General features: G+C 44.1%; 1 protein-coding gene across 1 annotated transcript in view; it reads right to left on the reverse strand.

Annotated features, from left to right (window-relative positions):
- The window catches only part of LOC105450609 (choline O-acetyltransferase), a 90,393-nt gene that overhangs the window by 30,499 nt on the left and 40,554 nt on the right, over positions 1-19,340 (reverse strand). The window contains exon 4 of the mRNA XM_011690543.1: positions 11,667-11,858. Within this exon, the coding sequence (XP_011688845.1) occupies positions 11,667-11,858 (192 nt within the window). The remainder of the gene's footprint in view (positions 1-11,666; positions 11,859-19,340) is intronic.

The raw sequence follows: 19,340 nt of genomic DNA on the forward strand, positions 1-19,340 counted from the left end.
ATTTAAAATATTTGTAAATTTTACTTGTAAATTTATTATTTGCACCAACGTATTTTTTGAAACTTCGAAAGGTCGAAGTTAACTTCGAAGCTTCGAATAGTCGAAGTAGGTGAAAAGTAACAAATTGTAGAGACCAATTTTCTGATTCCTTACAGAAAGACAATTACCAGCGATAATTGCGGTTTTAAAAAAGAATTTCGTTTACGACGTAAATAATTTTTTTAACTGAGTAATCCTTTTAATGCAAATAAATTTCTGACAATCCCAATCTGTCTCGAATTGTTAACAATATTATTGACGGAAACGTTTTTCCCCAGTAGCGATTTGTCATGGAAGATTCATGGGCATCCTGCGCTCGCAGAGAGATGAAAGCCAGGCGGAATCGATCCCGGCCGTGTAGAAATAGGAAGCCGGATTGCGGAGACCTCGACGAGGAGACTTCGATGGATACACGCGTGCACGTGGGATCCGCTGATCCACGAGGAAAAGGGGATTACGAAGTTCCTCGCGACTACGAGGATTAACTAAGCGTACGTTCTCAATCTCAGAGACGGGGGGGGGGGGGAGTCTTGAAAAATCTTGAATTAATTTCCTCTTTCTCCCTTCACTGTGCTTCATTTCTTTCCACGCAAGGAAGAGAAAAAATGCGCGGGGGAAACCCCTGCGGGGTGTAGTTGGGGCTTTTAGTTATACGCTTTGCGGATTCAGGGACGGGCTCTCCCGTTCGCAGATCTCCGTAAACTCGGTGAGATCTGTAAGTTTCGCCGTCGCCCCGAGTTTCGCGGGTTTTCCTTTTAATGGCTTTCTTATTCGATGTATTATGATTTTTACGATTAATATTCTCTCACAATAAGGATCATATTATTTTGTTCGTATTACGCCAAATCACTGACAGGTACTGAAAAAAATTCAACGTTTTTTGAGTTAGAGAAGTGTTCGGAAATTTAGATTTCCTTTCAAGCTATCTTCTATTATCTTGTTCTTCATTTGCATTTTGCCTCGTGAGGAGACGCATCGATTTTGCACAACAGGCAATGCCGCAGGAATGTCGGATGTATGTACGTAACTCGGAAAATGTATGCCGCGAGCGTGGAGGTATCATTCTGAGAGAACACGATATAAGAATCATATACGTCAGCGTCAGCATAAATGAAGAACGAAGCAAAATTCCTCGGACATCGGATATATACGTCGACTCGATTCCGGCTTTTGTTGGCTCGAGTAACACGAGACACGGGGGCACACTCGGAGAGATACTCGTCCGAAGACGCGTCGGGAAATGTTCGCAGGACGAGTCTCGCACGTCCCCGGTGTTATCTCGCTGCCGTGTGCGGCCGGAGATTCGTGATGCTGCAGGCAAGGCTGATCTTCGATCCGAAATCACGCCGGAAATAAAAGTGGCCGCGGCTGCTGCAGGTCGGTCGATGCGAATCGATCCGGCTCTTTAAAGCGGGTCGTAACCTCTAGCGAGTCCGGCCTTTGGGACGAGGTCGCGGTGACCCAAATTGGGAGCCTTACCTCGCCTTACCTGCGTGGCGCTATGGCCGCCTCTCCGGTGTGTAGCACTCCTGCCTGCAATCGTTACCCCGGATTCTGCGCACTCTCATCGTCACCGCCGAGGACACCTCTCTGCGAGAACGCCGCGCCGAGCCCTGCACCTCGCGCGCATCGCGCCATGCCGAAACTACTCCACTCACGCTCGGGGTCAATCCCTCGTTCCTTCACCTCCCCCGTGGACGATAGCACGCGTCTTCGCATTTCAGTCGTCGACGGAATAATGTTTCCGCGTATATATAGTTTCGCCAGACGGAACGGAGAGCTTCGGAAACTGACTTGGAGAGTGACTTTGGATACGTATACTATTATTACTTTGGATACAATTATCACATTTCCCCTCTCAAGATGCAGCAAGAGATTTCATCCTAATGCTGTACGTTACAAGTTTGATAATCCAAGAAAACGAACAGTGTGATCTAAGTAAATAACAGTTTTCAAGTAAATCCAAAATTTTCTTTCTCAATACTCGATTAATGCTACTAATTATTGTATGCAATTATTTATATCTGCAGACGATAATGCGATAAGTTCCGGATTTCCTCTTCTCGCGTAGGAACTATATATGTATATCTGTGCAAAATAAAATCCCGCACGTTCTACCCTTTTCCGCCGTTTCTCGAAAATTAAACCTGTCAAAACTGTTCCAACAATGTCGCAACTTGGTGCAACTCCGATGTTTCCTCGACGAGAGAGCCGAGTCCGTTCTATCTAACTCGACGTCGCGCTGCCCCGCGTGAAAGTAAGTGACGGCTGACTCTTTTCTGAATTCTAACGTGTTGCGTTACGCGAGTCTGAATTTTCCCAAAGGCGTTCATCGGGTATTTAATTACCATCCGCCACGAGAGAAAGAGAGAGAGAGAGAGGGGGGGGAGAGAGATTTCGAAAGTAGTCCATCATCGCCGCAACGCCGCGGAAGGATGTTGCTATACGTGTGCGAACGAATTAAACAACGCCCGCCTGCAAACCTCTCCGCGCGCGCGTTACGTTACACACGCGCGCGCCAAGTTTCCTTCCTTTCGCCGGCTAAGGGCAGAAGGAGACCCCGTGTGGCGCCGGTGGCTCTCGCGAAGGTTTATGGACCGCCGCCGTAAGCAACCTGCCGATCGATCCACCTGGCGTCTGCTGCCCTGCCGCCGTACGTCCCTTCTTGCATGTACACGCCCGACGAACGATTTCCCCGACTGCGTTTTCGTACAAGTCGTCCCCCGCGTCGCGTGATTACGAATTTTTAAATTGACTTTAGATCGTAATCTCTGAAAGTTCAAGCTATCAGTGGTAAATTAGCCACAATAAATCATATACGCTTTTAAAAAAAGTATCCCTCTCAGCTTCTATAATTGTGTTCTTTTATATGCGCGCATTTATTAATAGTTCAATTCATTCAGTTCAATTCTTCATACAAACAATCTATCTATCTTTTTGCCAAGCTGCTTTAAAATAGTTTCCTATTGCAATCGTAAACACAAATGCCATCGTCTAAAATTATATTTCGCGTTTAAAACAGATACTGTCTTATATCCCTCTTTTAGACTCGTAATATCCTTTTGAGCGGCACGTGGCAAAGGCAGCCAATCCCAAGTAAGCCAAGCCGCTCGTCAAGCCATTTCGAAAATTTCATTTCGGTCTTGTTCCTGGCCCATGTCGAGAGCATTTGATACGCACGCCGAGGACCCTTCTTCAAGGACGAAAAAGGGGCTGTCGAGACGGGATAGAATTAAAGGTTAATCCCACGGGGTATATCTACTCGATGAGAAAGAGAGAGAGAGAGAGAGAGAGAGAGAGAGAGAAAAGAAGCAAGAGGAAGAGAGGAAGAGACGAATTCGTCTCTTCCTCCTCGTGTTCGTCTTCTCCTACGCGTAAGGAGGGTTTTGTTTTTCGCTCGAGACTGGAAGATACCATAAATATTTGCGCTCTTAAGTGCTCCTGGAGTATAAGAGGAGGCGTGAGAGGATGACGAATGCTCTTTTGAGTAAAGAACGATTTTCTCGACTAATCAGCTCCCCCGGAAACGGCAGCGAGGCTATCGTTGAAGTATCTAAGACGTTTTACGTGTGCAACTAATTTGCACTCGGCTTATCTAATATACGTCAGTTTCCGCAAACTGTTTTGCATCGGAAGGAATATTATATGCAATTCTCGCATACGTTAGACTCTTTCTAATTTAAGTAATTTAAGTCGAAATTTTACGAACTTGATCGATCAATTTTGAACTCGTATATTCTTGTTTACGCGTTTAAATAAAATATTTGATAAACTATTAATTCTCCCAACTTATAATTCACATTTTTGGAGTATTAAATTTATAAAATCACCAGCTGGGATTCTATTGTAAAATTTTTATTAAATAAATTGTTAACGTATGCACACAAAAAACACATATTTTTAATACATAACGCATGAATTCACGAAACAAATAACAGCTCTAAATCTCTTTGGAATCAGCGCCGTGCTTTGCATTATTTCCTTTCGAATTAGTTGCGGATTTTTTTGGGGATCATTGAGCCATTCGCCTTTGCCGGGCATTACTACGTCCATCGCGCGTCGTGAATCTCCCCCGGGTGAAATTGGCTTCGTGCATCCTTCGTTCGCGCAGGAGCGATTTATCCCACCGCGTATCGGGTGTATCGGCGATATGCCAATTTCGCGAATGGCACTCGTTTTGTGTCCGCCGGTCGTTCATGTCGCTTCGTTCCCATTTTATGCTCTGTCGTTTCCTCGAGACTCGAGGAGGAAAAAAGTAGGAGAATAAAACTGTAAAGACTTTGTGGTACAATGCGTCTCGCCGAGCACTGATTGCGAACAGACTTTCGCAACTAATTCTCGAACGAAAAAAAAAAAATTCTATTGCGAAGTTGAACTAGAATGAACAGACTTCGGTGAAGAACATCACCGCGTGTGAAGCGCGGTTAACGAGCAGCAGTAAAAGGCGAGGCGAGCAGGACAAACCGCGAGAGCGAAAACATCGGATAAGGGGTGCGCCACCCCTTCGGATAGGCCGTATTCGTCGTAGCGATCCCGCAGACAATCCGTAAGGGCTTAGCACTGTTTCAACAAGGGATTACCGGCGCGTCCCTAAGCCGAGCGATACGCGATCCCCGGTGTAGCGGACCTGCGTGCCGGGGACAAACATTTAAATTGCCAAGATTACGCCAAGTGGCTAGCAAGTGCCGATGCCATGACACCGTCGTCCGAGGGATATGTGCGATTGTTCGCGGACACGGGTCATCCCACGTCGGGCATCTCTTTCGTATTTTTAGATCCATTAACTTACGAGATGCGAGTTACTTAGATCAAACGAGTAATTTATAATTCGTTCGATTCAACTTCTTTATCTTCCTGAGATGTTGTTTTTGCACCTTTTATATCTCTTTATACAAAGTAATAATCTCTTTATGACATGCGGAATATTGAATAATATTCAGATATTTTGACCATTCTTTTCTCTCTTCAGCTATTTTCTCAATAATAAATTGAAGATAATTTCTAAAGATATATATGATTTTAATCAAATCAGTACCTGTTAATTAGCATCAGGACTCTCGACGAATAAAATCACCGGCAAGTATAATTTATCTTTTAATTTAAACGGGATAATATCTGCGGATCATATCTGATGGCATGATGGGCACGAGAATCGCAAGAGAGGCACAATCTTGCCGCGGGTCGCGTCATCGCGTCTTTAAAGCGTGACACGTGTATGTGCTTATCTTCTTCGAACGTGTCAAGCCAGCAGCTATTTATGAAGACGCAATGCCGCGTATATTACCGTCCGGCATATACGGGATGTATCGAAAGTTGCGTACTTTCACTTCATTGCCGCTTAACGAATTTTCAAGGAATTTGCCTATCAAATAGCCGTAAACCATAGCTCCGTAAAACATCACATTGTGTGATTTTTGACGTAAAAGCTTCAATATCAAATTTCAGTAATTAAGAATGTATGATAATAAATTTTATTCAACAAATAAAATTTACTTAAAATAAGCTACATGTAAACGCTTAAGATTTCATCATCTTATTTACGCGTTTAAAACTCAATTGGCTCAACTCGAAATAATTCAATTAACAATTTAATTGCGTACGAGATGAAAAAAGGTGCCGTAGTTCTTCAACACCCTGTATATTTATCTGTCGCGGTTTACAACGCAAGATTGCGTGCCGGTAATCACGCTCAACCTCGAGCATCGTCGATACTTGAACGGCTCGAAAGCGTGAAAATATCCTTAATCCTTTCGAACCCCCCTCGATAACGCGGAACATAGGCAATAATTTTGTTTTCTTACTCACGTTCACATTTACGCCTTTAAATTAATGTTCGCTGCAAATAAAATACTTCGGCTTGTCTAAAAGCAATAACGGTAGTATAGCGTTAATGGGATAACTATGATACCGCGAATTTCTGCTGACGCTAAATTAATAGTCATATTTTTTTTATAAATTTGACTACTAAATAATTTTTCACAATTTTTTACTTTATGTATATTAACGTCCACTATAGTACCTACCGATTAATTAACGAAAACTAAAGCACTACATCACGTATACGATCTAATTGAGATCGAAGGTCCTCGGAGAGGGAAGGGGACAAGACGCGTCCCGCGTAAAAGAAAAAGATCGTGCAAATAGGCTGCCATAAAGGTATACGAGGTACGGAAAAAAGAACATACATCCCGGTGGTATATCGATTTAGTTGAGGCATCAACTTTATCGCCTGCCGCACCGAAAGGTCCTTGAAGCGAGACCCAAAATAGAGAAAAAGAGAAGCGAAAAGAAGGTGTAGGAAGGAAGCGCAACTAGGATCCTTTGTATCGTTTCTTCTTGCGTGTCGACGAGAAATATTTTCTTTTTACGCGAGGCGAGTCCCTTTTCTCATCCCGGCGCGCTCGGTGGATCGCGCGGAGTAAAACGGCCACCCTCGTTCACCGCCCGCGTTTTCTCTCCTGTCCGCAGGGATTCATAAGAAAAGTTACGTACTTTGGGACAGGGACATCCCCCTTTCGAAAAAGCGCCGGCTCGGTTTAGCTTTCGATCCACTCGTTACGGTAAACGCTCGGCTTCGCGGGATCAGCCGGTTTTCTCTCTTTCCCGTACGTTTCCCCTGGAAAAAGTTTCCTTTCTTCCCGGTTGTTCAGTTTGACAGCAATTCCGCGATCTCTTATACGCGGAAAGTGGATGTAACAAATACTTGCACAGAGTTTGTCGAATCAGTAGTCTTCTCTTTACGTTACCGTTGAGTTTTCACGTGAATCGAGTGATTACACGTTACTGTATTTACTTATCTGAACTTCAAATAAAAAATGCATTTATGAAATTAAAAAGATTTCGACAGACGTTTTGTAATTCTTTCTTAAAATATTTAAGAATTGTTTAAAATGACATTTACGAGCGCAGTGGATTTGTTCCCAATTCGACTTTTTTTATTCGACATTTTGAGAAGCTCTTCACTAATTCTCTTTGCACGATGTTTTTTTGAACGACAGTAAAGCAAATTTGGAAAAGATTTTCCTTCTCTCTATAATTTCTTATTTTTTAATCATTCCCCAATATTTATTCCGCAAATATCCCCGAGGCATTAAATAATATCTTATTCTGTTCGTTGGTACATGCATTTTCCTCCGCAACAATTTCACGAGCGTAGGAATGAAATTATATTTCTCGCCCAAGTTTCGGATGCTCGCGAGCAGACACGACCGTCCGGGCAAGTGAGAGCTTACGGCCATAAAAGTTTATCGCTTCTCCTTTTCGTACTTCACTCCTTTCCCGTGCTCCTCGCGGGGGATGAGACATTGTCGGTTCCCCGCAGAAGAAGATCTCTCCTGAGCCCCGACACGCGGCCATTTGCACGTGCTCACGATATTTCTGGACGGTATCCACCTGCTTCCATCCTATCCGCTTATTCCTTCCTCTTGTACGAAGGAGGACACATCTACTTTAATCGTTTTGTCGCGGCGGGCGACAGCGTTACTTTCGCACGCGCATTTAAATGTGTATGTACGTACCTGGAACGGTATTATACTTACTGCAGATATTGTCAAGATGTAGCAATTGCAATAAACTATTTAGTAATATGTATAAAATTTTGCTAAAAAAATTACAAAACATTTTTTCAGAAAAAATGTTTCTTTATCTTCTGAATTTTTGCAGTAATTTGTGCCGCGCTTGTCAGACTGTTTCACTTCTATTGCATTATTTCTTAAAGATCTTCGGTCAATTTGATGCGGACTTCTTCTCAATAAAAAAAAATCGGAGCATTGTCAATTTTTGTTGAGATATAAACATTCAGAATAAAGAGCTTCTTGGCAAGTCAATTTTCAGAGACAGAAATTAAATGACATGTAACAGCGAGATTGCGATATTTTTACTGTAACAACACGCAAATTCGTTTGTACTTTGCACATTCTGGATCTAATACGTATTTTACTTTTAAAAAGGAACTATATCTTCAAAAAGAATGTCTATTTCGAAAGATAATGGCGAGGCACTTATCTCGCAAGCTTTGCAAGAGAATATAGAATTTCGCGTCGGAAACGAGATGCAAAGTTACTTCCCGGAAGATCTCTGCAAATTCACGGACGGACTCATTCCGGTAAAGTCACGAGGTGTTTAATCGCATCGTCCCCGTCGAGCCCCGTCGCGTCGGCTGTGAACTGTGGATGAGGAGAACGCGCGAGAAAGGTCGAGTGTGACAGTGAAAGGAGGACGGAGAGGGGGGGAGGGGATTAATTCCGGGCGTTTGTAATTCGAATTGAATTTATCACCGCGGAAACTATGAAGCACACGAATGGACAGACGGACTGAACGAACGAACGAACGAACGAACGAACGAACGAACGAACGAAGGGGGGGTCCCGGGCTTGCGGATGAATAATGGAGGCCCCAATGAGATTTTCCAGTTCGCCGCGGGGCACCGTAATATTAGCTTACCGTCGCCATCGCGACTCGCCCGCGACGTGCCCGAAACGACCAGCAACAGAGGCGCACAACCCGACCCGAGGTTTTAGGCTCTCGGCCACCCCTGTGCTCCACGCGACGCTTTTATATATACCTTTCTCACCCCGCGAAGTCGGCGACTGTCATCATCGGAGAAAACAAACGCGGGAAAAAATATCCGGGTTTTTAAAGGGGATGCCGCGCGGGCTGAAGGGATGATGAAGATTTATCCCAGGTGGGCGTAATTAAGTTATCGCGATCTGAAGTCAAAGACACGTCTAATAATGCGGAATCGCATTCGAAATTTCTCCTTATAAATCTTAATGTATGTACAGGACCAACCTAATTTTACCTCCGGAGAGATCGAATACCTTCGTCGGCGAGCCCCTCAATTGACCGGCGCTCGCTTTTACAAGACCGTCGCGTCATCTCGAAACGCGTAACCGGATAATGCGGCCGGGCATTCCCATCGATCAGATGAATGATAGAGATAGCGAGAAAGGGAAAGCGAGAATCGGAAGGAGCGGCGGCAATTCGTGCGACAGCCGCCGCTGGCGAGAAAATTGCTTTCATGTCTGGCTTTTCTCGCGACACTTCGCTCGGGGCGGCGCTGGAGGGCAGAGAGGGGAGGAGGGGGTGCGAGAGTGCGAGAGGTCGACCCTTAAAGAAACGAGAAACGAAAATGTATTTCCGGATGTATGCCGGCAAATCGAAAACCCGGACCGACGATTGTGCGATGCCGAGCCTCGTGCGCCTCCCGCTCTCGATGCTGAATGGCCGTTCGGCTAAATTAGAAAAATTACATGAGAGAGAAGGAGCAGAAAGAGGAGGACAGACTATTCCCGGAGTGGTAAGAAATAAGGCGCTTCTGTGGAAGATCGCTGAATGGCGGAGAAGAGAGGGAGGCATTATCGCGCCGCGCGATAAATGTATTCCTCGGAGATAAAATTGCGGTGAATTAATCTGCCTCGTAACGGATGTACTATTACGCAGAGCGCTCGAGGAAATTTATGTGAGAAATATGACAAAGAGGAATCCGTTAAAAGCCATATTAGAAAGATATTCTAATGAGAGAAGAAAATTTTCGGACGAATTAAAGTTCAAACGGAGACATTTGTACTTTATTTTTCGTACTTTATTATTTTATTACGTTTGGATATATTACGAGTGATAGAGATATTTTATACGAGACAAATTTTATAACGATGGAAATCTTGCAGAAATAGAAATCCAATTGCTCGAATAAAGCGTATCAAACTTATACTCATAATTCTCGTCCTGATATCGTGATTGTCGCGTTTCGTTTCATCTCGGAAATTTTGCAGAACCCACCAGTAAATCCTTCGTAAACTTCGTGTGGAGATACTTTAGGTCGAATACAATTTTTTTTTGCTGAAAAATGCAAAAATAAATACATTTGTATCCGCTATCCCGGAGTCAAGTAAAGCGTAACGTTGTCCGTAAATATTTGATCGCCGTACCTCGTCTCTTCTCGACACCTATATATATAGAATGTAAATCCGTGACGCGCTTCTCTTGTCCCCCCATCTACAAAGTTATTTTATACCGAGAATAGAATAGGTATACGCTGCACACGGCTTCTGCCGCGTTTATCCGATGTATTCCAGCATGCGGTACCTTTTTGACGCGCGCTAACGAATCCTCGTCGTAACGTAAACGAATTTCCAGTCTGTAAATCCAAATTCGAAATCCGCGGCGCGGAACGTTATTTGCATATATATATAGTCATCGGTTATTGGTGTCTCTTTGCTCGACAATCGCTTTATACGTACAACGTGACTCCGACTGTGTCACCCTCCTCCTCGTCCTCATTCCTCGGGCAATATTTGCATTGTTCCGGGTACAGTCCGGGCGACCCTTACGTCCATCCCCTTTCACCGGTGCGTAGCAAGAGCGGAGCGATGCGCGGGGTGGCGGGAGGGCGCCGGGGCCCTCGCGTAAATCCATTTATTTATTTATTTATGTGCCACGGGGGGGCTTGCGGGCCGCAACGAGGGGGTGCGAGGCGCGGCTTATAGCCGGCGCATGCATCGAACCGGGAATCCCACGGGAACGACCGTACCGGGATGAGGGGGAACGGCAAAAGTCACGGGGGGAAGCTCTCGCGTGCGGACTACTCGACTCCGTCTCCGGGCCTCTCCAGGAGCTCGCTCGGAATATACGGGGTGTTTACTTATTCGCACGTTTAATGCGCAGAACGGTGATTCTTGCCGAAGAATGAGAACCTCTCCAGTGACAGAATTTAAGTAAGATATTGTCCAATAGATTGGGGCATAGAAGCAAAGCTCGTATCTATATCAATTTTATTTCTTTCCTGGAATGCATTCTTTTATTCCGGATCTTATGTATAGGTAATGTTAAGCATTATTTTTAAATAAATTTATGTAGGCAAATGAAAAGTTTTAATCGATAATTTGCTTCTTACCCTTTCTAATTTTGAAATAAAATAGAATTTATATAAAAAGAATTTATCCATCTACATGTGTGCGAGAGGTCACGTAAGATTTTATTTCCTCTCAAAGTCTATGTTTAGATTCTCAAAATTCTTCGTTCCTTCTATTTTAATTTGTCCTACATGCGCACCGATCTCTCATCCTCGCAGAGATATCGCGATCGATCGCACAGGCGAACACCCTGTGTAGGAGCAAATTCTCCCGAGGCACCGCGGGCTTGAAACGAAAATGGTGTTGTGCCACTTAGACGAGCCGGAGAGGATCTCTCTACCGCTCGATCCCCATGACCGTGACACACACACCGCGACTTTCCTTTTTTTTTTCCTTTCTTCCTCGTCTTCCTTTTCGCGACGGGACAGACCCTCGTTTTAAAGCGACGCGCGACGGCTGTATTACGGATTTATAAGTCGTCGTCTGACTCGACTTTCCGGCAGACTCGATGTTTTCTCGGCGATCTTTACGGAATAGAGAAGTAGACAAGGTCTCGGTACGTTGACGGCTTACAAACGAAGTTCCGTAAATCCAAGCGAAGTAACGTGACTCAGAATGGCATAATCTAAACGCAATTTTCTCCTGAGGCGAATGAAAATCTTTAATCCAGCGGATAAAGACACATTTCCACTTATTTTCCGCATTAAAGTTCCGTTAGAACTTGTCTCGCGACAATGCGACTATTGACGTTCGTGTGTGAAATTGATTACTCACCCAGTTGGTCGTCTTTTGCCTACGTTCCAGGAGACGTTGCTGGAGTTTCGGTCCGGGACCCGAGAGGAAGGCTCGTACCAAGCTCCGAGTTCTTTCCAGGTGGTTCGGCGTGATGGCTTCGACCTGCGCCAGGTATTTCTGCAAGGTCGTCTCGAGGTCCGGAACCGGAAGACTCGGTAGAGCCTCCTCCTTCTGCAAATCGAACGGAAATAGGTGATTACTGCGAGCGAGAAGAAAGAAGATTGGAATGAATTACGCGATGAGTAACGAGAGACGAACATTAGATTTTCAATTTAAGCCATGTATGCATGTGTGCATTTCGAGGAAATATTACATATTTAAGATGTATCTATTTTCTCAATTGTTACACTCTATATTTTTGAAATTATGCCGTTTTGGATATATGAAATTTTTGTCTTGAATTTGTATGAGAAATCACTCTTTAAAATCTTTTGCATTACTTAGTATCCACCCTATATATTATATCTGTCAAAATTATTGTAATTAATTGTAAATGTGTAAACGGTTTCAATGCAAGCGAAAGAAAAAGCAGACGGTAGAGAAAGAAGAAACATTAATAAAGCTCTTAATTTACGTTTAATGGAAAACAAAAATGCCTCCGAGGGATCTGTTCATTTTAGAATTCAAGTTATTACAAACGCTTTGACTACTATTGCATCACGCAACGTCCGATAGGTAGAATCACCGGAGACGAATAGGCGACGTGGAAAACGATGACATGGGGCGACCGGAAATTGGCAGACGGAAGGGTCACGAACGGGGAGCGTGTCCTGCGACCGTAACGCGCCGCGTCGCGCCGGCCTCGTGTATTCGTTGTCCTTTGCGGGGGCCACGGCGATTGTAAAATAAAGAATCAATCGAGAAACGAAGCGTGCCTCTGGTGGAGTAAGGGCCCTTAAGGCTGGCACGGTTGGTTGAGCGGAATCCCCTTTTGCAGGCCTAACAAGACCAACTTTGCGATCCGAACACCCTCGTTCTTCAGCTTGAGTGTTTCCGGCGAGCTTGCGAGCAAAAGAGAAGAGAGAAAGAGAGAGACGCATTGTCACCCTGTGTTAGACTTTATTCCCTTTTTAGTAGATTCGCGTGTTTTAGACTCATTAGCCCTTAGGCCGGCCATCTTGTCGTAGACGGTTCTCTGAGTAATTCATAGCACCTTCATTTAGTTCGTCGGTGTAAAGATATTTTTGGACTTGATTCTACACGATAATTAATATCTTAAAATAAAGAAATGAGAGATTAGTAGATATTGTTGCGCAATCGCTTTTCTTTCAGTTTTACTATACAAACGGATCCCTCATTCAATTTTCGAGGAAAAACCACGCGAGTGGAATTCAATTCGATGGTAAACTTGCGAATTTCGTACATATACATATAAGAGACGTGCAAGATTCGTTCCAACTTTACAGAGTCAACTTTATGCTGCCTCCTCGACTTCTCCAATATTCTACCGATCCCCAAGCTTCCGTTAAGAGAGAAACTTTCCCATCGTACTATTCCGATAAATGGAGTCGTACTATGTTCGCGCACGCGTCAAGAAACTCATCCACGCGAGTTCCTTCCGAACGATTCGCGAACTTTGTCGCGTCGCGATCAAAGGAAACCTCGGGTCTACCTAGTCTCGCGCGCGCGAGGAGTTCCGAGCTCGAGCGAGTGGAAGGCGATACGTAAAATCGTGTGCGAGGTGGCCTTCCGAGGAGGGACGGAGGGGTCGCGGAGGGGTCGGGAGGGTGTGTAAGGTCGTTAGCGGAGTTTCGAGCGGTGCATAGCAATGAGGCTTGAAAAGGGGGCGGAAAACCTCCTGGGAATCCGGACACCCGTTATACCGGGGGAAAGGGCCGGAATGAAACGGAGGGCGTGCGTCGCGCTGCGGAGGTATAGCTGCAGGAACAGGACAGGAGCGACGACTGACTCATGCCGCGCCAGGATAATCGAACTCGTTACGATCCGGCTCCCCGGATTCGTTTCGTGCGCGGAATCGCGTATCGCTTGGCGTCGTATCGATGGATCGGGATTACAGCGCCCGATACAATCTTTTACGGACTTAACTGTTCTTAGATATAGTCGAGGAATCGCCGCCGCCTCGCTTTCCACAGGGATAAACACGGGATTAAAAAATGATTTAAAGAATAACTATGTGGCGCTTCACGAAACATCTCGTGATGAAAATAAAAGACTGGATGAATTATATCGATTATGTATTCTCTTTCCATGGGAGTTTTTTTTTATGAAAAATCTGTGTAATTTTCCAATTTTGTTGTTGTTGTTGTTGTAAAAGAAGATCATGAGAGTTAGCTATGGACTGTATTGCAAGAATATAAAAAGAGGAAGGGGTGGTAGAGATGAGAAGGATCGTTAGATCCCGCTGAATAATCCCGTTGAGGAGTCAGATCGATAAGCGCGATCGACACGGTCCGCGAAACAACCGCCCGGTTCCGACTCGCGCTCCTTATCGATGCAAAACAGCGCGGAGGGTCGTAGCAATTAAGAGATAACAAGGTTTCCTTCCCCTCGGTGCCCCCTCCAATTAGTAACACTCCCGCTGCATCCGCGCTGGTACGGCTAGAACAACCACCTCGGGCTCCCCTCGTCGCAGTCGTCCACCATCGTCACCGCCACCACCACCATCCCCGGCGGCGGTTCTCTCCCGCTTTTTCGACCTATCTCGCCCTTGTTTGCATACCGCGACGGTCCACCAGGGACTTCCGCAGGAGATTGCAAGGTGCCGCTCTTGTGACGGGTAGGTACACGTTATCTGAGATGCTCTCGCGGCTGAAAAATTCGAGGGAGACGATTCCGTTTCCTCGCGCGCGTTAATTTTTAACTTTATCGCACACAGCATCGCATGGCGCAAGGCGGGGCGCATGAAAATTTCATCGAATTAATATCTTTTTTGTTCCCCGTCCCTGGTTTTCTAACGTTAATGTCGATTCGAGATCGAATCGTCATCCCATTTTTGGACTTTAAAGTTCCTCTACATGTGTGTGCAAAAAAGATTTTTTCGTTCGTTTTAATACATGCACACACAAATTCTACGATATCTTAATATACTACATAGACTTGTACACCTTACAATAATTTTGAAATAATAAAGTCCACATTTAAACAATTATATGCACGTAAAAGTGAAAGAATTTAATAAAAGCTGAGACGATGCAAGTATAATATACGCTTTAATTGTTCACGCTGAAAATAGACTCCAACGAGATGCGATTAAAAACAAATATTGCGTTCATCGATACACGTGTCGCGAGTAAAGACAGGCGCTTAAATGCGATGACGGAAATAAAATAATTTAGTGGAATCGAACAGAGAGAAAGAGAGAGAGAGAGAAAGACAATGAGTAGCGGACTGTGAGAAATTAGTCCATTAATAAGTTGATAATTTGCTGGAAAATGTGTTATGTCGAATGGATTACGCGCTCCCGCCGCGCCGCCCCCCACCCATGGAAAGAAAGGAAAAGAGAGGACGGGGCGCGCCGGACGCGCGGGGGACGCGGGAAGGGAGGGCGCCGGGGGTGGACAGGCAATTATTTCGAATTCACTACGTTCGAATGGCAACCACGTCCGATTGATTATTATCGAGTCGAGCAAACGAGGGTGCTTGATCGAAGCCAGTCGAGCGTCGCGCGGACTGCTCGGCGCGGGCGATGCTGATTAGTATCGCCAACAATGATCGAGCCTCATAAACACACGTTGCGCAGTTATCATCGGGCTGATTCTAGGTAAAGCTTTTGCAACTGCAGTTGCAGTTCAGTTTTAACTACACTGTTTATAACGGCGATATTTTCCGAGCATGAGCGAGCCTACCGAGACGAGCGGGGGGGGGGTGAACATTGCATTAACACTCTAACGAGGCTCTTCGTTAAAACTTGGCACCTAATTAGAAGTCGACATATTTGTAACTGTCTAAATAGCTATGAGCATAATTCCCCGAACAAATGGAATTGTCTACTATACCTACATCATGGAATTACCGCGTTAATAAAATGGGTCCCGAATTTTCGGGCCGCGTCTACTAATTTTGCACAACTCCGTTGTGTGTCCATTACGCGTGTTAAATCCCTCGGTATAATTTTTTACTGTAGCATAATCATAAGTTCATCCTTTTAACTTTACGAGTCTAGGATTAACCAAATTTTTTTTTTTTTTCAACAACTGAAGAGCAAAGAAGAGGAAGGAGGGATAAAACATTATTAGACTCTCATCAAGACTTATTTCTTCGAGTCTGTCGAGTCGATGCAGCTCGCTCGCACAATCTCTCGGGGACGCTTTCGCTCGCGCCTTCGTATTAACGAACTGCCCTCTTCCCAGGGGGAGGGGTTGCTCTTCAAGGAGAAAATAAGTTTTTCGGTCGGCGAGACGCAAGGGTCGGACCGGTTGCTTGGGGCACAAAAGTTCGCGCCTGTTTCTTCGGAGGAATGACGATGATCAAAGTCAGATTACGCGCCGCGACCTGGGCGCAACGGAGAGATTCCGAGCCGCAATATTCCTCCGCACGGATTCAAAAAGGACGCCGTGAGCGTTCGTCTCCTGCCGAAGGCACCCCCTTTAACGCCTTCTTCTTTCCTCGTTAGCGCGATTTTCTCGAAAACTTAATCATATTTGCCGAGGAAAAACGTCGGCGATGAAACGGACTAACTGCCTCGGCATTTCGCAGTTTCACTTCATTAAGTGCAACTTATTGTATATGTACAGAAAAATCTTGGCTCTTCCTTCCGTAATTTTAACAAGTTTTACAATAATTTCAATTTAATGAAAAAAAAATTCAGCATCCTGATTTATAATTTAAAAAAATGTTAGACGTTTGAAACTCAATTAATAGAACATAGTGAAATAAATTTTGATGACAAATTTGAATTTATATTAATTTATATTAATATTTATATTAATATCACTCCATATATAACAACGGAGTGAAAGAAATTCTTATTGTTTTACAGTAAAGGAAAAATTTATTAATAACATTACAACACGGGAAGTTTTTTAAACAGTGAGACACACGCACACGTAGAGAGTTAAAATAATTTTGAGGGAACGAAACATCTCGCCGTGGCATTTCTAGCGTAACGCAAACAGCGGCAAACCGAGCAAATTGGCAAACAGTCGGGGATGTGCAACCGTGCGAAGCAATTACGGATTTTGCGTGAACGACGCGCACAAACTCTTTGTACGAAGGGCGAAGGGCGCGGAGAGGGTTTTTCTACTCCGTCCGCAATGGCGTAGCTACTGAGTTACCCTCGGGACAATTCCGAGGGAATGATTTAATTATACTCTGCAAAACGATTTATGCAGATAAATACAGGAAAATAAAACATTTTAATTTAATTTTCATTTAATTCTTGAGCAGGCAATTTTCAAAGCTGTTTGAGGCTTTCATGTTTATATAAATTATCAAAAGATTTTTTCTTAAACGATGTATGGAATACCAATTTGCTTTAAAATATGTTAAATTATTGTGAAAGCTTTTCACAGAATTAAATTTCTTTGACGATCAAACAAAGTTAAACGATCCTACCGTGGAATTCGTCAAATGGGCAATTTTTAAATAAGAGAAATTAAAGCTTTGTAAATGTCCCTCCGCGACACTGTAACGTTTCTACGCTGTTGCCTCGAACCTAAACTTCCGTCTGAACCAGGAACGAGCGAACAGTAATTGGAGAGCGAGGGTGGGGATTATGCTCGCGTTTCTAATGAAGCGACCGAGAACTTGACCCCCATGGAAGAATGCCTCGCACCCCCGACGAATTTGTCTTCCCGATTTGCGTCGGCGGATTCGACAACGTTGACGTTAAATTGCGGAAAACATATCGGCCTTGGAGAAAGAGAAAAAATAGCATGCCGCGTTTCTCGACATCGAGCAATCTCGTTGTCGTTTATTATATATATATTACGTCGAAGTCACGCGGACTTGCGTGTTTGGTATTTTTTTTTTTTTCGTGTAGTTTCTCTCGATTTTCATTTATGGCACCCAGGAGTGTAGTTATCGTGTGGAGTATGAGTAAGCAAAACTCACGACCCTATTCTTCGTCCTTTTTTTCTAGCGCAGGGAAAGATATCGAGATTGAGGAAAATATAGCAGGAAGAAGTATAGTTCTCAAGTTATATAAAAAAAAACAGATCAAAGTATTATATAAAAAAATATATACGTAACAGAGCGTGTACTATGTATTATAATATTTAAAATATTGTAATATTAGATGTGTTACAGTCATAATATAATAATCAGGCGACCTTATAATAATATAATATTATATTCACAATAGATCTTTCATATATTTCAGATTTTGTTGTTTTATATTGTTCACGACTTAAGAAAGAAGATGTTCTAGATCGAAGTGAAGGAAAAAGATCGGAAACTTCTATCTTTAACGTGGTTAACTTTAACGTGCTCCACATCCATGGAACTTCTCTCGATACGTTTCAATTTCATTTCATTTTAAATGATTCAATGAGACAGTTATCAAAATGAAGAAAAAAGAGGTTAAAATAAAATTTTATCCATTTGTCCGCCACAAAACGTAACTTATACAGAGAGTTATTTGTCTCTAATCTCGTTGATCGCGCAAAAATTATTAAAATCTACCTCGACCTACTTCTTCCTGATCAAAGAATATTCCAAGAATATTGCAATTTGAGAGGGAAATAGAAGGTTTGACATTTATTTTGGTCACACCGAAGAAGTCACAAAGTGCGCCATCGCGTCTTCATTGTTCGCGAAGAAATCCATTTTCTGTGCGCGAGAAGTTACTTGGTAGCAACATCCTCCACTTGGATACAAGTGGGACACTTGATTAGCAATCGCGCTGACAATGAGAACGGCGCGTGAGAGAACGGCGTTCCGGTCGCGGAAGCATAAATTTCCGTACGGCTCATTGTTAGTTCCGTCGGTTAGTAATTTGGCGAGTATTTAAGAGAGGCACGATGGGAACGCGTGGGATGGATTGAGCCGAGGAGAAACCGAAAAAAAGAGAGAAAGAGAGAGAGAGAGAGAGAGAGAGAGAGAGAGAGAGTCGCTAGATAACGGCAGGGCCCACCCTTCAATTATCCCGACGCGCGTTTTTATGGCAGCCGGTTTGGCTTACACCATTAGCAACCCGATATCGATGAGACCCATCGTCGGGAAGACCCTTCCTCGCCCCCGTCCTCGGTCCCGCCGCCGATGATTTGTTTTCACTCGTGCAACTTTAAACGCCTTAAAACACTCGAGCGTGACCCACGCGCCGCCGCGCCCGTTTACGGGACCTTCTCGATTTCTATACGATCGATTCCCCGGCCCTTAACCCTTAACGGTGTTCAATGTATCATCAAAAAATACCTATCATATCAAGCAAGAAGCACGATATAAAATTCAGATATATAATAGAACTGTGTTTTACACTGAGAAATATATATCGTCGTTGCATCGTGATTTTTATTCAACTTTCCCGCACGAAGTTTTCCATCGTCCAGAAATAACTGGAAATAAATAAACCAGGATCGATTCTCGGCTACCTTTTCTCGCAATTATCCATTTCGCCGGCGGAAATCGGACTTTGCGATTCTGGGGTTCGTGGATGCCGAATGTTGAATATACGAAGCGCCGGGATGCGTGCGTATACGCGTGTTGCGCGTATTTACGCGCGTCCTCGGGGGCAGCTTCACAGAAGTTTGCGCT

The sequence above is a fragment of the Wasmannia auropunctata genome, unplaced genomic scaffold, assembly GCF_000956235.1.
Source record: "Wasmannia auropunctata unplaced genomic scaffold, wasmannia.A_1.0 LD336060.1, whole genome shotgun sequence".
Taxonomy (NCBI): domain Eukaryota; kingdom Metazoa; phylum Arthropoda; class Insecta; order Hymenoptera; family Formicidae; genus Wasmannia; species Wasmannia auropunctata.